Below are 16667 nucleotides of genomic sequence, written 5' to 3' on the forward strand. Positions count from 1 at the left end.
TCAACATGTTGTTCATTCACACCTGTGTTACTTCAGTAGAGTCTCAGACCCAAACCTATAGTCATGAATAAAACTCAGTTAAAGATTTTCATCCCATTTTCACTTCATATGAAACGAAGGGGAACGTCATTGTTTTGCTGTTGGGTTGGAAGAAGATGTAACTGTCTTGGAGGGGGTAAAAAATAATTCTTTTTTATTTATTTTGGAAGTGAACAAGGGAAGGAACTCTATCCTTCCCCTAAAAAAACTCTTAATGGTAACAAGAGGAACAGTCTCAAGTCTTGCACACAGTTTTAACAAAAACTAAAACCAAAATGTGACTTACAGCACCTGCATGCCTAAGTGGGAAGTTGTCCTCACACTGTTCCAGGCATGTAATATGCTGTCATATTACATGCTCCTGCATGGGTTTGGTAGCATGCCTTCCAAGAGAGACCCAAGGGTGAGGGTACAGGCATGGAGAGCAGCTCTGGTCCCCAAGGAGGGGACTGTGAAGACTCCGGTTCCCTCTGGTCACTGCCTGCTTGTCTAGACTCAACATCCCTGCCAGAGAAGTGCAGGAAGCACATGGAGAAGCATCCTCCTGCCTCACCACGGTGCCTGGCAGGGAGGGGAGCTGTGCGACCTTCTCACTTCTCGTGCCCGGGACTGGGATGAATGTACTGAGCCTCCTCTCCTGGTGGCTGCAGCCAACGTGTGCCACTGTCCCAGCTTTTGCCGTTGCCTGGGTGAGGAGTTGGGGCAGGAAGGTCGCCAGTTCTAGGTGGTGCTCGGTGAGTAGCTGGGACGTGAGCAAGGGCTGGAGAGCACGAGTGGCTGAGTGGACTATGTCCTGCCCACAGCCTTCCTCCTGCGCAGTGATTAACGCAGTGATTAACACATCTCAAGTGGGCATTCATCTGCAGTCCTCACTAATGTCTGCACCCATGGTGAGGATGGCACCCAAAACCACAAAAAAAACACCCAAAACAACAACAAAAACCCCAACCCCACAACCAAAATCCCACTGGGTATCTATAGATCTTCTAGTTAGCATCCTGAGGACCAAACCATTCCCTCTGTTGTTCTTGTGCCTTTTATCCCTTGCAGAGGAACCAAAGGCAAAGACATCAACACAATCAAGTCTCTGCGAGTTCTGCGGGTCCTAAGACCACTGAAGACCATTAAACGGCTGCCAAAACTAAAGGTTAGAGAATAACCACACATCTTTCCTTCTCTGGAAACCGAGCTGAGTGGAAGCTGATGGACTAAACTTAATCCAAGTTATTTCTGTGCCTTGTATTTTGTTGCAGTTAATCTCTTTGCCAGATTTATAAAAATAGCTGTGCAGATGTTTAGCAAATGTCACACACTTGTTTCTTTTGCAAACATTGCGTGCAGTAGTATGAATTATTGTGAATTCACGTTGAAATCAAACTTCTGAAAAAAGAAAAGAAAAAAATGGAAATAAATTAAATTACAGTTTGTAAGTGTGACACTCTTATAAATGATACAGGAAAATAGGGTTTGGAGTGTTTGGTTTTCTCTAGAGAGCTTCATATGGATATTGCAAGATTTTCCACTGTCTAAAGAGAAATGTCATTGCTGTATGAGGACTTTTAATCTGCTCATCTTTTCTGTTAAAGAATAGGTAGTGCAGGGTTTTGTAGCAGTACCCTTTCATCTCTAGAATACTAAGTTACAACGTAAAATAAATGTAATGACCTGTGGTTACTATTCAACACCATTTCAAGAAGGCTTTGAGATACAGCCAACCCCTGGAAGCAGAGAATGGATGGAGTTACAAAATGTAGTCATTTCTGAGTTTGGAGATGTCTTGAGTACCTATTGCAGAACGTCTTCATGTGGCATCACTTTTCTGGGAGAGAAGGGCAAAAACGATGGGGGCTTTTGCAGCGGTGAAACCGTGTCTGCAATTCCTGTTTTCTCACAGTGGCACGTAAAAATCAGGGCCAGCTGCTGTAGAGATCTGCGTTTGCCCTGACCCACAATTCATGCTTAAGTAGTTTTCATCTATGCATTTTTTTATGCATTACCTCAAAAGAGAAGAGTAACATTGAACAATGCAGAAAATGGTCTTTATTTCTTTAGAAATTCGAAATGCACAGCTCTTCGGTCATAAAACAGTCAACAGGGGCTCGGTCCTGCAGCAGGACGCCGAACGCTTGCTTTTTGTTGAGTATCTTCCTTGTTTTCAAGCCATTTTACAGAGTAATTTTACTACTTCTAAAGAAGTGTTCAGAAATCTTTATGTGAAGCACAAGTCATATTCGTATGGTTTGTCTTCAAAATTCTCTCTGTATTTTTTTTTCCTGGATGTGGTCTTGTGTGCAACAATCAGCAAGATTAGTGGGGTGATTAGAGACATTTCCAGTGTCTTAATTCAGGATTTCTGGGTTGCATCAGGAGTGTAATTTTGTGAATTATGCACTTCCATTCAGAGAAACAGGAACAGTATTGTATAAACCCCGCGCTTGGGCAATAAGACTGCTCAATTTCTATTATTATGACAAACTTCCCAGACTAAAATTAGACTGCAAATTACTTGTAACTATGAATCAGTGACTAATAACCAAATAATAAATGGATTTGAGAAGTCCTTTGCAGGGAGTTCAGAAGTGACATATGCTGACTAGATTAGTCACACTTAATTTTGATAGTTCATTAGAAAAATATTATCCAAAGCATTTGGTTGGTGTGTATCCAGTATATTTTCCTTATTACGCAAGCAGTTCAAATAATGGTCAACAAGTGAAATATTTGATGAGTTTTTCCTTATCCACGAGGAATAAATTAAACACAAGTACATTTTTCATTTTGTAATTGGCCATAGAAATATTTGTTTAGGACTAACATTTATCTCAACAAGCTGCAATTGTCTTTATAAATTTTACGAGCAGCACCAGAAAATTCAGTGGCACGGCTAAACTCGTGGAGAAGGCAAATGTAGGACACCAGCATTATTTCTCACAGCTGGAGTATGACTCTTGGTCAAATGCTTGGTGTACAAGTCCATGAAGCCATCCATGGGTTGTAGGCTGGGTAATTCCTCCCAAATTTGGTTAGATGCCCTTTTCTCTCAACCCCTTAACCTTGTTCTCCTCCATCCCAGGCTGTCTTTGACTGCGTGGTGAATTCCCTGAAGAACGTCCTCAATATCCTCATAGTTTACATGCTCTTCATGTTTATTTTTGCCGTCATTGCTGTGCAGCTCTTCAAAGGCAGATTCTTCTACTGCACCGATGAGTCGAAGGAGCTGGAGAAGGACTGCAGGTATGGCCTGGGGTGGGGGCTGCTGGGGGGAGCCCGACCTTCCTCCAGCAGCAGCAGCTGCCTTGACTGTCCCAAAGCTGCATCAGTCGGGTATCTGCTGAGTTTGATGAGTCTCCTGTAAGTAAGAGCAATGCTTCAGCACGCTTACCCTCGAGGTGAGTTTTCCCTTTTGCTGTTTTAATAGCTGCATCCTTCCTGGCTCTGATCGAGCAAACCCAAATGTTGAACGGTACGGGGAGCAGGCTCCTTTCCCGAGGAGGGCTCCGTGTGATTTTAAGGTAAAGGGTTTTTGAAGAGATGGCGTGACTCCTTTTTCTACCTGCTGCCTTGATTCTTAGGGCTGGTACGAGTTAGAAAAACATAATGAATAAATAACCAGAAGTGAGCCAGTAGCAAGTTAAAGAGCTCCTAATTAGCTAGAAAAAGGGACAGTATTTGAATATCTTAAAAGCCCCGTCATGCTTTGTCCTTTGCAGCAGACTGTCAAGGTGCTTTACTCACCACAATGTGCATCTTTCTCACTTGCTTTTTTTCTTGGCACCCAAAATGCATCCTCAGCAGTGTCCGGGTCTGCCCATGTTACCCCTCTCCTGCTGCTTTGCAAGCGAGGGCACGTCCCTGGGGGACAGCAGGCACGCAGGAGCCATCGAGGCTGTTGCTGCAGTTCTTCCTTGCAATAAAGCAGATTTATTACAGAAAGCAAAGTGAAATTACAGAACAGCGTAGGTTGGAGGGGAACTCTCCAGGTCTCTCAGCTCCTCAAAGTGAGACTTATTTAGGAGTTAGATCCAACTCTGAAGTAGGAGCCAAAGACTTTTCCCCATTGAGCAGCACAGTTTTCTGTGGGGTCAGGCAATTTGGGGGCCACCATGCTGTTAATTACCAGCTTTGCCTAATGGACGAATGTCCCAACAACAATTTCTTTGATTTCTAGACCTCAGGTCCAGTTCCTGTGGCTCAAAACGGCTCAAAAAATGACTTTTATTTCTGTTACAAACCTAGGGGCTGTCTCTTTATTTGTCTTTAATGCACAGAACAGTTGGACTCTGCTCCTGGATCTTTTTGATGCGTCTCAGTGAGTCATACGAAATGGCTGATTTGGTTCAATTCTCTCATTTGGTTTGAATCTCTGTTTTTCCTAGGGGTCAGTACCTCGATTATGAAAAAAACGAGGTGGAGGCGCAGCCCAGGGAATGGAAAAAATACGAGTTCCACTACGACAACGTGCTCTGGGCTCTGCTCACGCTCTTCACCGTGTCCACAGGGGAAGGGTGGCCAACGTGAGTACGTGGGACTGGCAGGGTCGGTGATTGCGGAGCTAACGGCAGCTTTCCACAGCTCTGAGGGACGTGTAAGCAGCAGGTGACCTGTGAAACAAGAACAGTCTTTTATCAGCTAAGCTTTTGCTTTCCCTTCTGTGATGGTTGGGTGAATCAGCAGGCAGGGCTCTCCATTTTTCTTGACATTCCTCTCGGTTCGCACAGGGATGCTTAGGCAGTTTTCAGAACTTAACAGCCTGCTTGATACAGTCTTTTGGACTGGCATGCCTTTCTCAGGTGTAAAAATGATAATGGGAATGTAAGAAAATGAGGGGGAAAAGTATTGTGACCTATGCTGAAAGTATGCTGGGTATGACAGTCCCAAAATTATATTTACTGTTCAGCATATGACTTTATTTTGGCACACTTTTCTGCTGGGACATGTGGACTGCAATTCACAGTCAGGGTTTCTCCATGGTAGACCTTCCCTGTCCTCCGTGTTCAGTTATTTCATAAAATAAAGAATAAAACATACAGCATCAGTCTCCCTTCTCCAGTCCCTCACTGTGTTCCCCTACTCGGAGATCATCAATACCTTTCTTTTCCCACCCTTACTTCATCCCTGTTGACCAGAGAAGAGAAGCCAGATCTGACTGTATCCTCTCCCCTTGGCCAGGGGGATAAGTGGATCTGTACGTAGCAAATCTCCATCATTCTGCAGAATGGTGAAAACAGAAAGGGTTTCCCTAAAAATATCCTCAAGAAAAACTTCTTCCCAGCCATAAAGACGGGAGCGAGTTTGACCTGAGCATATGTGGAAAACCCTCCACGCGAGCGAAGGCCAGTGAGTGACCATCAGGGTGCCATTGGTGCTTCACGCTGATTTCATTGACTTTTCTTCTCTCTTTGCGCTTGATTGCAGTGTGCTGAAGCACTCGGTGGATGCCACCTACGAGGAACAGGGTCCCAGCCCTGGCTACCGAATGGAAATGTCTATCTTTTACGTGGTGTATTTTGTTGTCTTCCCTTTTTTCTTTGTGAACATCTTTGTGGCGTTAATCATCATCACCTTCCAAGAGCAAGGAGATAAAGTGATGTCAGAGTGCAGCCTTGAGAAAAACGAGGTACTCGTGTCTTCTGAATCCAGACTTAGCTCCTGGGGGCTCAGAGCACCCCAATACCAATGGAAGTCTACTCCCTGTCCCTCCCGTGCCGTGGGGGGCTTTGGAACAGTCATTACCTGAGGGCTTGTGGTGTAGAGACCAAACAAATTATGGACTCTTTCAGCTTTTGCATAAAAATGAAACCAGGGAGAGTCCCCGAATCCTGCGTGTTAGTAAGCACAGTCACGTCCCCGTGGACCGCACCTCCGCTTCAAAGTGGAGGTAGACTTGCTCGTTAGCTCAAGCGTGTGGGTGTGAAAGGAGACAAATCTTTGGCCTTTTAAAGGCCCATCATCAGAAACCAAACTGAGCTGCAGCTGCTACAGCTCCCCGAAGGGACACTGCTCTCACCACCCTGGTTTTGTGCCCAGCTGAGACGGTGTCCTCCTGGCAGCAGGCAAAAGTAGATGCCTTGGGAAGAGTGTAAGACCAGGAGAAGCACATATGATGCTTTTCTTGAATGCCTTAGCAAATACCATCATTTTCCACTCGGGAACCTCCTGAGCTGGATGTGTTTTTTCCTTAGTTAGCAGCATCTGTGTGCCTTTCTCCCATGGGTGTATCCAGTTTCCTCCTGAGCATATGCAGATTTGTAACATCTGCAACATCCTTTGTCTGGGGGTCCCACAGCCTTGACTACCTGTTGTGCTAAGAACCATCTCTTTTCATTTATTTTGAAACTGGAACCTGTTTTTTGATGAAAAGAGATGATTTTTTAATCAGTTATTAATTAGTGTATTGTTTGTCTATATGAACAAAAAGTCCAAAATAAAGCAGAATATTTAGAGATTCTTTACTCACATTATTTTTCAACTGAGCAGAAAGTATTTTTGCAGTAATTTAAGACTTTAAATTCTTATCCAAGATGAGAAAATGCTCTAGAATCAAAACTTCTTGTGGGTAGAAATCGTTTGTTAATGAAGTTTTATAGTCATAATAATGTGAACAGAAATAGCCAACTAAGGGGGTCTTTGAGAGTTCACCCAGTAATATTTGCTGGATAATTTATGGGTTGAGTTCAGTTTGAATTTTTGGAAACGTTACTAGCTGGGCAGGTTTAGCTGTGTGTGAGTTTCACAATACTTTTTTAAAACAGGGATAACATCTTTACTAATCCCCCAGTTCTACGGTTACGTATCAGGAGGAATTGGCAGAGCATTTTCTGAAGGGATCCTGTGGATTTAAAACTCCCTTCCCTAAGTGGGAAGGGATCGGGGCCATACTGGGAGCTGGGCTGGGCTGGAAAGCTGTCTCCTGGGATTGCAGGGGGCCGTAGGAGTGTTGTGGGCTTTAATATTTCAGCGAGTGTCTGAAAGTGATCGTGATTTGGGATCCTGGGCTCTGTTTTACCAGGGTAGTCAGGACTGGCATTGTGTGAGAGAAACACTTAGAAATACCATCTTCCACGGAATGCTCCACTCGCTCTCCCAACAACATCCCGACTGGCAGGGACTGCCAGCCCTTTTTCTGTATTCTTTTCATCCCATTTTTGTTTTGTAGAGGGCCTGCATAGACTTCGCCATAAGTGCCAAGCCGCTGACCCGCTACATGCCTCAGAACAAGCAATCTTTTCAGTACAAGATGTGGAAGTTTGTGGTGTCCCCTCCCTTTGAATATTTTATCATGGTCATGATTGCGCTCAATACCATTGTCCTAATGATGAAGGTTAGTGGGCTGCTACTGAATCTTTGCAGTTTTGGGCTAGCGAATGCGGTGTTTGCTGGAGAGGCTTTGTACCCTCAACCTGGGAGCTGGAGGGGGTTGGTGGGAGCAACCACCACTTCTCATCTGCCTGATTTTGTTTTTAGAGGCCTTGTGGGATTCCTTTGGTCCCTTACGGGAGGTGGTTTCGTTGTGATAAGACACTGGGAATGGGATTCCCTTGCACAATGCTGGTTTGGCTTGTAGCCCCTTCAGCGTGTGCTCAGTGGGATGGAACTGGGCTCTGCAGGTCTGGAGCTGCAGGCTCAGCCTGGGCTTCCTGCTGCAGAGCAGGGTCACTTCTTTGGGAATGCTCAAAATCCAGCCATGCCAGGGAAATTACTCAAATTTGCCGCAGCACCAAGCTTCTGGGATGTGATCCACAGTGCTTAGGAGGAAGAGATGGAAGGTGGCTGGATATTGAGGATGACCTTCCCTCCTATCCCTCACCTAGCTTAGCATATCTTCACAGTCAAGGGGTCACCATGTTCTTATGGTCTGTGGAATGAAACACAGTTCTGCACTTGTCCTCATGTTTTGAAAAAGCCTTCCTTCCTCCTGGTCCGTGTTGTGCTTATGGAGAGATGTACAGCAGCAATGGTTTCCCCGTCCTGAGGGTATCACCAGCTGCCCCATTAAGAGAGCACATAGGCAATGGTGTGCTTCTGCAGCAGCATGAGTAACTGTGTTGTAACTCCAAGTCCTGCTTACAGTGAGCACAAAATCTGGCATTAAAACGAGCAGGAGTCTTGCAGTCAGGCGAGTCAGCTGGGAAGGTTTTATTCTGTAAGTGATCTTCCAGTAACAGCCTTTCTTCCATCCTGGTTTAGTTCTATGATGCTCCTGAAGCATATGAAGAAATGTTGAAATGCCTGAATATTGTGTTTACATCCATGTTTTCAATGGAATGTGTGCTGAAGATCATTGCCTTTGGTGTGCTGGTATGTGCCTTCCTCGTTTACTTTCAACTGTTTTCTCTCTACATTAAATGCTTGTGTTTCATGACGTGCATTTAAAAACAAACAAACAAACAAATCCTGTGTTGCAAACAGAAAATAACCCCGGGATCCCTCTATCCCCCTTGTCTTTTTGTTTGGCAGAATTATTTCCGAGATGCCTGGAACGTCTTTGATTTTGTAACAGTGTTGGGAAGTATTACTGATATTTTGGTAACAGAGATTGCGGTAAGTACAGTTTGCTCAATTTGCTTCGTTTACCAACAAAGCTGTAGCCTGTCAAGACATTGCACCTTCTCCTTACCTGCTGTGTTCCCTAGAGCTGCCTCTGGGACTCATCGTGTGATGACGTCCTTGGGTGACCTGATAGCCCGTTTCCATTAGCTCTGCTCTTTCCACGGAGATGAGCGCGGCTGTCTGCCCCAAAGACTGTCGTGCAAAAAGCTTCTGATGAGAACGACAGTGGTAGTGACTCTGCCAGGAAACGGTCCCTCTTTCTTGTTCAGCAAAAGACTCCAACCCCAACCTGGTTCTGCCTATTAATGGAAAAATCCTGTTGAATTTAATAGAGGGAGAAGATCAAAAGGATTCTGTTGAACACTGCTGGTTTATAGTGTGAAGTGCTTTGCAGGGCACACACACACATCTGTCCCTTGGGGCACCTACCCAAGGGTGGTCATGGGGCAGAGCGAAGGGGTGAGAAGGGGAGAGGCGATGGGAGTGTAGAAACAGCCAGAAACTCGTCATCCTGCACAGTCTGGATGGGGGAAATGGTACATTTCTGTTACGTGCACAACAGTTTTGTGGGGCAATTATTAAAACAAACAACTTCACCGCAGGATTTGTTGGCCAGCCCTACAATGGCTGCTGCCTCCCTGCTAACGAGCCCTGTAGATTACGTGAAGTGTACAAACTTTCCATTAAATTCCAGAGGATTTTTCCATAAGGGCAGCAAATGTCTGACTTAAGCCTTGACAGCTTGATATTTTCCGATTTATAAATGCTCCTCTCCCTGTGCATGCTTCAGCTGATGATGCTGTATCTGTATGTGATGAATTTGAACTTTACCATAATTTTTTCTTCTCAGTCCCTGGGACTTGCTTATAGTTCTGTTTTGTACGTGCTAAGAACTGTGCTCCTTAGACTTCTTTACAGGACATTCAGCTGGTGGTGAAGACTATATTGCTGTTTCTAACAAAATATGTTATGACCTAACCTTGTTAGTATAAAAAAGCACAGAAACCCCCCATACTTTTACTCCCCATAAGAATGGTGTCCATTTAACAGTTGGTGAATCCTATCTCATAGACTTTGGATTACCTTTTGTTTTTAATGCATGGCTGACAGCCCAGGGTAAAGTTACTTGGATCAAACACAAGGTCCAACTAGCACTTCTCTGCACCGTGGGCAGGTACTGGGTGCTCGCTTCTGTTCCCTCTGTCATGGGACACACTTTTTTTGCCAGACTCAGGCACCCAAACCTTTGCCTTGGTTTGAAAATTTGTAAAACCGTTTGCCAAGTCAGCCCCAAACACAGACTGACACTTCTCTTCCACCCGTCCTTCCCAGTTTTACTGGAAGGAAGAGCACAGTCAACTCGCACGTGGTAAGGGAACCTGAGGTCTCTCCGAGCTTGGTATCTTCTGCCTTCAGGAAGGTGTCTCCTTTGCAGCATCAAGCCCACATGCTTTTTATTAAAATCCTCTTTTGTACAGCTATTTTGCAAGCATAAAGCAGCAGAGAGCAGCCATCACTGTTGCCCATTCCCTGCTTGGCAGGCAGCAGTCCCTGCTGGGATAACTGGCCACTGCCTCTCCCTCCAGCTCTCACGGGGGTGGCCCAACCTCAGTGAGGGTGTCTGGCACGTGGGGACCTGGCTACAGACCAGCCAGGTTGGTCTGTGATATGTCGTTGAATTTAAGACAAAGCCACAGCATGTCTGGGGCTGTATGTGCACATCCCCAGCTTTCTGGAAGCAGCAGCTGTCTCTTGGCACAGCTGGCCAGCTGTTAGGGTAGGAGAGTTGGTGTGTAGGCGGAGGTTCCCCATCCCTCTCCTGGTCTTTGGGCTGGAGAATAAATGTGCTCCCAAATACCCTTGTATGAGTTGTCAGGAACTCATGCAGTGACCTCGATGGTGCTGGGAGTGAGAGCATCACCCTTCCATCTGCAGTAATTTCTGTGGTATTCAGCATCAAAGATCGCAGCAATTTAGGGATGCCTTTTATGAGTAGTATGAATTACCTCTAGAAACAGTCAGTAAACTCCAATAGAGTTAAGTTCCCCAGCACATATACACCCTTTCCTTAGCCTCCCAGGTGGCAGTTGAGAGGCTTTTGGTTTACGAGTAACTAGATCCAGTAAGTCAAATCTTAGAGAGGACTTTCTGATGTAGTTTAAGAGCTTCCCCTGACACTGTGTCCAATACAAAGCTGGTCACAGACATGTCTTTAATATAAAAGCCGGATGTCCCCCAGTACCACTGCAGCCCCTGACCTCTTGGTCCTCTGACTCAGTCCATAGCTCTGTTTGAGCTCTGCTCTCTCTAAATCATCCCCTTCTGCAGCCAGGCTGGATGAGGCTTTGAGCAGCCTGGTGTAGTGGAAGGTGTCCTTGCCCATGGCAGGGGGGTTGGAACTAGATGGTCTTTGAGGTCCCTTCCAACCGAAACCGTTCTGTGATTCTATGATTCTATTTCTGTATAGCCCTCACGTCTCCTTTCCACCTGCTTTCCTCTGCAGACAGAGAGTACCCAGAGGTCCCCCCAACCTTCTTGCTAGACTTGTTTTTCAAAACTTCTTCCATACAGCTCCTCTCTGATCTCTCTCTCCAGCCCGTGCCTGTCTGCAGCAGCACGCTCGTCCGTGCTTTTGTAGCCACCGTTGTGCGCGACCTCAAGCTGCGCACGTCGTGTGTCAGCCTCGGATGGGGACTGTGGGCCGAGAGTTCGAACACATCATGCAGGGCTCGGTGGAGAGGCATTAGGAGCTTGGTTTGCTTAAAGGTGACCTTGGTGCCCAGGTCTCAGAATCACTGCTAAATTATCCAGTGACATGAGTGGGAGTTTGCAGCAATGCCCCAAAGACGGTATTTATAACAGAGTTGTTAATGACAGCTTTCAGGATGTCTTTCACGGAGCAGTTCATTTTGCTTCATCCAGTGACATGAGGTGGTCTTGTACCAGGACCTCCACTGGCACTGCAGACCTTCCTCCCAGTCCTGAGGACAGTCTGTGGCATGTAGGATGGAAAAACAAGCAGAAGGATCCAGTGCTCTGCTTGGGTCCCGTTTTGTTGGCTCCACGATAGGTTGCAGCACGTGTTGTTCTTACCCACAGAACATGTGGGGAAAGCCAAGGGGTCCCAAAGCTGCCTGAGAAATGCCAGGACTGTTCTGCTGCCTGGACAGCAGCATGATGCATGTATATCCTGAAAGAGTTACACTTTAAACCATCTTTTTGGTTTATATATAACCTACTATTTTCTTAAACTGGAGTTGCAGCTAAGTCACTTAAATACTTCTGGAATTTAAAACCAATGAAAAAGTGTATAAAAGGGCTGCAAAAACGGATGCTGCGATAGCAAGTGCGCTGTTCGCAAGCAGCAGGGATCAAGGCGAGGACCGGTGAGTGCCTCGTTTGCAGAGCACAGATCAGGTGCATGGCCTCGAGTCTGTAACCCCACTGCCTCTGCCCAGCCACTCTTTGCCCTTCACGGTACCAGGTGGGGGAGAGGAGTAACTAGGGCTCAGGATGAACAAAACACCATCGTTAATGGTTACTACTAACACTTAACCTCACTTCAACTTTCTGGCTCGATGCGTAACGGGGGGCGCAGCAGCTCTCTGCACCACGTTACAGAGCTGAGAATAACCAGAGAGGAGGACAAACCTTTACTCATCACGACTCAGAGCTGTCCCCTCAACGGGGGCTGCCCTCTCCTCCCTTTGCCTTCCTCAGCTCCCGGCTCTCGTGGCTGACAAGCAGCTGTGGGGACAGTTGGGTGGCAGCCCCTGTTGGTCCTTCCCGTATGTTCATCCCTGTCATTACCCCTTCCCATGGGAGGGATCTCAGGCTGAGAAGTCACATGTGGACTCAACTGTTGGTCTGCATCCGTCCCCGTAACCACCTGTGAAGCCCTCCAGCTCCTTGCTTTCTGGGCATGACTTTGAGATCAGACTCGCAACTAGTCCCAGGAGCACCACTTTTTCTCCATGACCATGTTCTCCAGCTATAAGTGTTCTCCAAGGTAAATAAACCTGCTCACCTGGGCGGTCTCATCTTGAGAGACTCGGCTTCCACCAGCCATGCTGCATCGGTACTTCTAACCCACTGAAAAGTAAGATAAAAGGAAAAGAAATGTGTTGATTAGTTGCTTTATTTTAATTTTCTAGTCATGTCGTACGTAATTTACTTTGTGAATGCAGTGGAATATATATATATTTTTTTATTTCCTTAGGCAAAAACACGTATGTCAGTTTTTTACCCTCTTAGTAATTGAAGTAAAACAGGTGATGTTAAGGAGAAGGTGTCCTTGAGGACACGGCCGGCCTCAGGAGGCCGAATGGGTGTATGGCAAACTGACATCTATTTCTATGCCTGGAAATATAAAAAACATACCGAGAAGTGTTTGTGAGTTGTCTCCCAATTTGCATTACAAAATGAAATGCAAATAACTACTGCACTGTCTGCGTTACCTTTAGGATCTCAGAATCTGTTTTGGTTTTAAACATTTTTTTATTTATGTAATTATCATAAAATAACACCCCCAAAAGCCCAACAGTTTTTTTCCAGTGAAATTTTCAGAGTTTCCTTTTTCGCTTGTCCTGATTACTCATTTTCTCTTTTGTTTCCTGTTTTGTTCTTTATTTTCCTTATCTACCTGCTGAATCACGCCATCCAATCAACATACAATGCGAAAACCATGTCTCCGTCTGTATGTTGTGCACCTGCTGCTCAAAAAAAAAAAAAAATTTGTAAATAATCTTGCAAATATCCATCCATGAAAACATCACATATAGGACACGGTTGGTTTCATTGAATTTAAACAATTATTTAAATTCTCTTGCTTTTATTTTTCTCTCGTTTTCCTTTGATTTAATTCGTTTTTGATGAGATTTCCGATTGCACTGGTGAAAAAGCCTCACTGCAGCGTGCCTCAAAACTGGCTTCTGTTCTGCATCTCCTTCCCCTGGGCTAATTGGTGATGTGAGGCAAACGCAGTTACCAATAGCCTGTTCTCCGCTCTTTGCTGCACCCAACAATGCTAAAGGGGAGACTGACACTTGCTTTATTTTGGTGGAAAATTGGATGAGGATAGGAGGGAAGGATGCTTCTGGATGGCCTGGAGTAGAGATGATTGGCTGGCTGGGAAACCCTTCGTTTTGTAAGTGGTGGTACCAAATTCAGTTCTCAGAAGCTGGTTTTGTTTTCTTTTACGATGAGATGCGTTGAGCTTTCTGCAAAGGGAAGCAGTACGTTTAAGAGCGCTGCCTTACTGGGATCTTGAGCCAATGGTTTACCCTGTATTGTAAGGCAAAACAAAATTACAGGCTTGCTTCCTTCAAATCAAAAGAGAAGTCACAGAGAAGAGTAATTTTTATCTTTGCGATACCAGCACATAGAAGTGTTTTGCCACCACAGCGGACACAGAGTCCCTGGATGCAAAAGCAAACATCTCAAGTGAAATGCATAAGCCATGCCATGAACAGGCCTGAAAAGTACTGGGAATCAGATCCCACTGGGAATTTAGTGTCTGATTCCAAAGATGCCTTTGGAAATACTGGCCCTTGTCTTTGAAAATCATAAATTAAGCAAAAGAGAAAATGAAGAAAAATACAATCTAAAAAATACATATATTCTTCCATTCTTAATTATCTTGGCTATGGTTAATAACACAAATGAGACCATCAGCTTATCAAAAATCCTTTTGTGGCCGCCTGACAACAACTCTTGGATCTGCGTTAACATCTGGACTTTTCTGTTGCACAGTTGCTGTTAAGAAACAAATCAGAGTGAACCTTTGTGACAGACTGCAAATGAGCTCCGTGCTTAACGGAGGGTGACAGGAGGGAATTGCCTGCTAGGAAGTAGGAAAGAAGAAAACAACAAAGTATAAGTTAAAAGTTTGCGTAGTGCAATCTGAGAAGGGAGTCCCCTGCGTGTGCCATGGTGGCTGGAAGTGTTACAGATGCGTGGAGGCTAGGAAGATGTCTTTGGAGACTTCTTTGTCTTTGGAGACTGTCCTTTGGCCCAGACAGCACGGACGAGCGCTCTGGCATCAGCTGTGCACAGGAAAATATACTGGGAAAATCAGCTTCTCTCCATTTGTCTGGATTTTGGCCTTGTTGCTGCCCATGTTGAAGGTTAAAGGTTTCAGTGCTCATCCTGCAGTTTCTTAGGATTGCAGTCTCCATGGTCATATGTCCAGGTCCAGGCTCTTTCCATCACTTGGCGTCCAAGGCATCCAGGTTAGATCTGTGGAACACCAAATTGTCCTCTAGAGCTGCCTTCTTCCTTCCACTGCTGACGATGGGAGCCTACAGGGACTACAGCAGAAGCACCAAAGTTGAAAGGTAATAAGGAATGAGGAGAGATCTGGGCATCACACACATAAAACCATTTTTCCAATGTTCCTGGCTCATGATGAAAGGACGTGATGTGATGTGCCTGCAATGGCAGAGCCCCCAGGACACAAAGTGTGGCAAAAACCTTCAGCCTCTTAAAATCAGGGAGAGTTTTCCCCAAACCTCAGAGGAAGCCAAGACCCTGGGCAAGATTCAGGAGCTCTTCTTCAGTACTGGCAGCACCACGGACATTTAAATGGGAATACAACCATTTCCTCGACTTAGGTCGAGGTTCCTTAGGTTAATTCCTGTTGATGCCAGATGAAGGGAACTGCCAGAGCTTCCCGAGTAATCCTGTTCTTGGCTTGGCCAGATTCCTATTCTCAGAGCTCTTTGCAACTTTGGGTGACCCCTTTGTTTTGAGGGCAGAAAACATCTGGGGGGATGTTGTGTTCTGCAACTGGGCTGCAGGAAGAAGCAGGGCTGAGCAGCAAAACTTGTGCTCGGTTCATTGCTTTGTGGCAGCGTAACGTAACCTCCTTCACTAAATCCTGCAGAGCACACCCAGCCATGGCATAAACCCCTCATATTCCCACTGCAGGTTTAAAAATCCAAACCACTAAATCCACTGAGCTGGTGCTTTGCCACTGGTGTACAGACAGAGCTCGTTCTGCATCCCAGGGACAGCAGGCACAGCCCCGCTGTTGGGGTGGAAACCGCTCTGCTGCTGAAGATGCTGGAGGAACAGATCTTGGCAATGACTCAATGCCCTTTTCTTCACGGCTTTTCTACTTTTCAGTATGGAAAACACCCTAAGGAAGAGTAAAGGAGCAGACTGGCCATGGCAGGACAGCAATCAAGGCCAGTTTGTTACCTGTGCTGTTGGTTCTGCCTGTTTCTCTCCAGCTTTGCAGTTTGCTCCAGGGATGCAGCACACAGCTGAGCTTTGGTCATGCTCCTGTTTTGGGAAGTGGTGGCTGTATCTCGCTGTGCACAGACCCCCCGGGGCCTGGCAGGTGGCTGGGGGCCTTCAGAACCAGAGTCCTCTCTTTTAGGAAAATAGTGACAGGCTGGGGGAAATGATTTTCGAACATAATTTGCTAGTCCTCAGGTGGATCCCAAAATTGTGAAGCTATGATGCTATTGAGAGCACAGGTCAGCCTTTAGCATCTGTGCAACAGAAAAGCGAACAAAAACCTGGAAAGAAAGACCTTGATAACCCAGAAGGTGGTCGTATGTGTGAGGTGTTACAGAGGGGACTAAGGGGGAAGAGAATTGATGCAAAACACTGTTACACAAAAGAAATATCGCAACGTGGAGTTTCCCCTTTAGCTGCATGCAATCCCAATAGCTGCCTGGAGAGCTGAGCTGTCGAAGGACGGGTTTTCTCTGCGGTGTGCTGAGGGTTACACACGTGGAGCCCTTCCATCCCTCATGAGCGTGTGTAATTTGGCCTCCCTACGAACGGCGCAGAGAACGGTCCTTCGAAAAGTCCGTGACTGTTGGTAACGGTGGATTTTCCTGGGTTGCGAGTGATTCCCCGCAGAGCTGAGGCTCGCGCTGTGCTGTAGGAAGCGGCAGTGAACGAGTCAAACAGAGAGGATTTGGGACTGTGAGGAGAAAAAAAATGATGGTTATGGACTGTTTGTCCCTCCAGATCCCAGGGATTGGGGGGTTATGGGCATAACTGCACAGTTTTGAGCCCCCTATTTCCTACTGCACGTATCTGGACTGTCCTGTGTAAAGCCTCGT

At 45.9% G+C, this 16667-nt stretch overlaps 1 protein-coding gene across 2 annotated transcripts in view; it reads left to right on the forward strand.

Annotated features, from left to right (window-relative positions):
- The window catches only part of CACNA1B (calcium voltage-gated channel subunit alpha1 B), a 302801-nt gene that overhangs the window by 241089 nt on the left and 45045 nt on the right, over positions 1 to 16667 (forward strand). For both annotated transcript variants that reach the window (XM_086625007.1, XM_086625008.1), the window contains exons 27-33: positions 1090 to 1186; positions 3113 to 3273; positions 4416 to 4553; positions 5455 to 5656; positions 7196 to 7360; positions 8227 to 8337; positions 8497 to 8580. In XM_086625007.1, the coding sequence (XP_086481133.1) occupies positions 1090 to 1186; positions 3113 to 3273; positions 4416 to 4553; positions 5455 to 5656; positions 7196 to 7360; positions 8227 to 8337; positions 8497 to 8580 (958 nt within the window). The remainder of the gene's footprint in view (positions 1 to 1089; positions 1187 to 3112; positions 3274 to 4415; positions 4554 to 5454; positions 5657 to 7195; positions 7361 to 8226; positions 8338 to 8496; positions 8581 to 16667) is intronic.

The sequence above is a fragment of the Tauraco erythrolophus genome, chromosome 22 (genome assembly GCF_009769465.1).
Source record: "Tauraco erythrolophus isolate bTauEry1 chromosome 22, bTauEry1.pri, whole genome shotgun sequence".
Lineage (NCBI taxonomy): Eukaryota > Metazoa > Chordata > Aves > Musophagiformes > Musophagidae > Tauraco > Tauraco erythrolophus.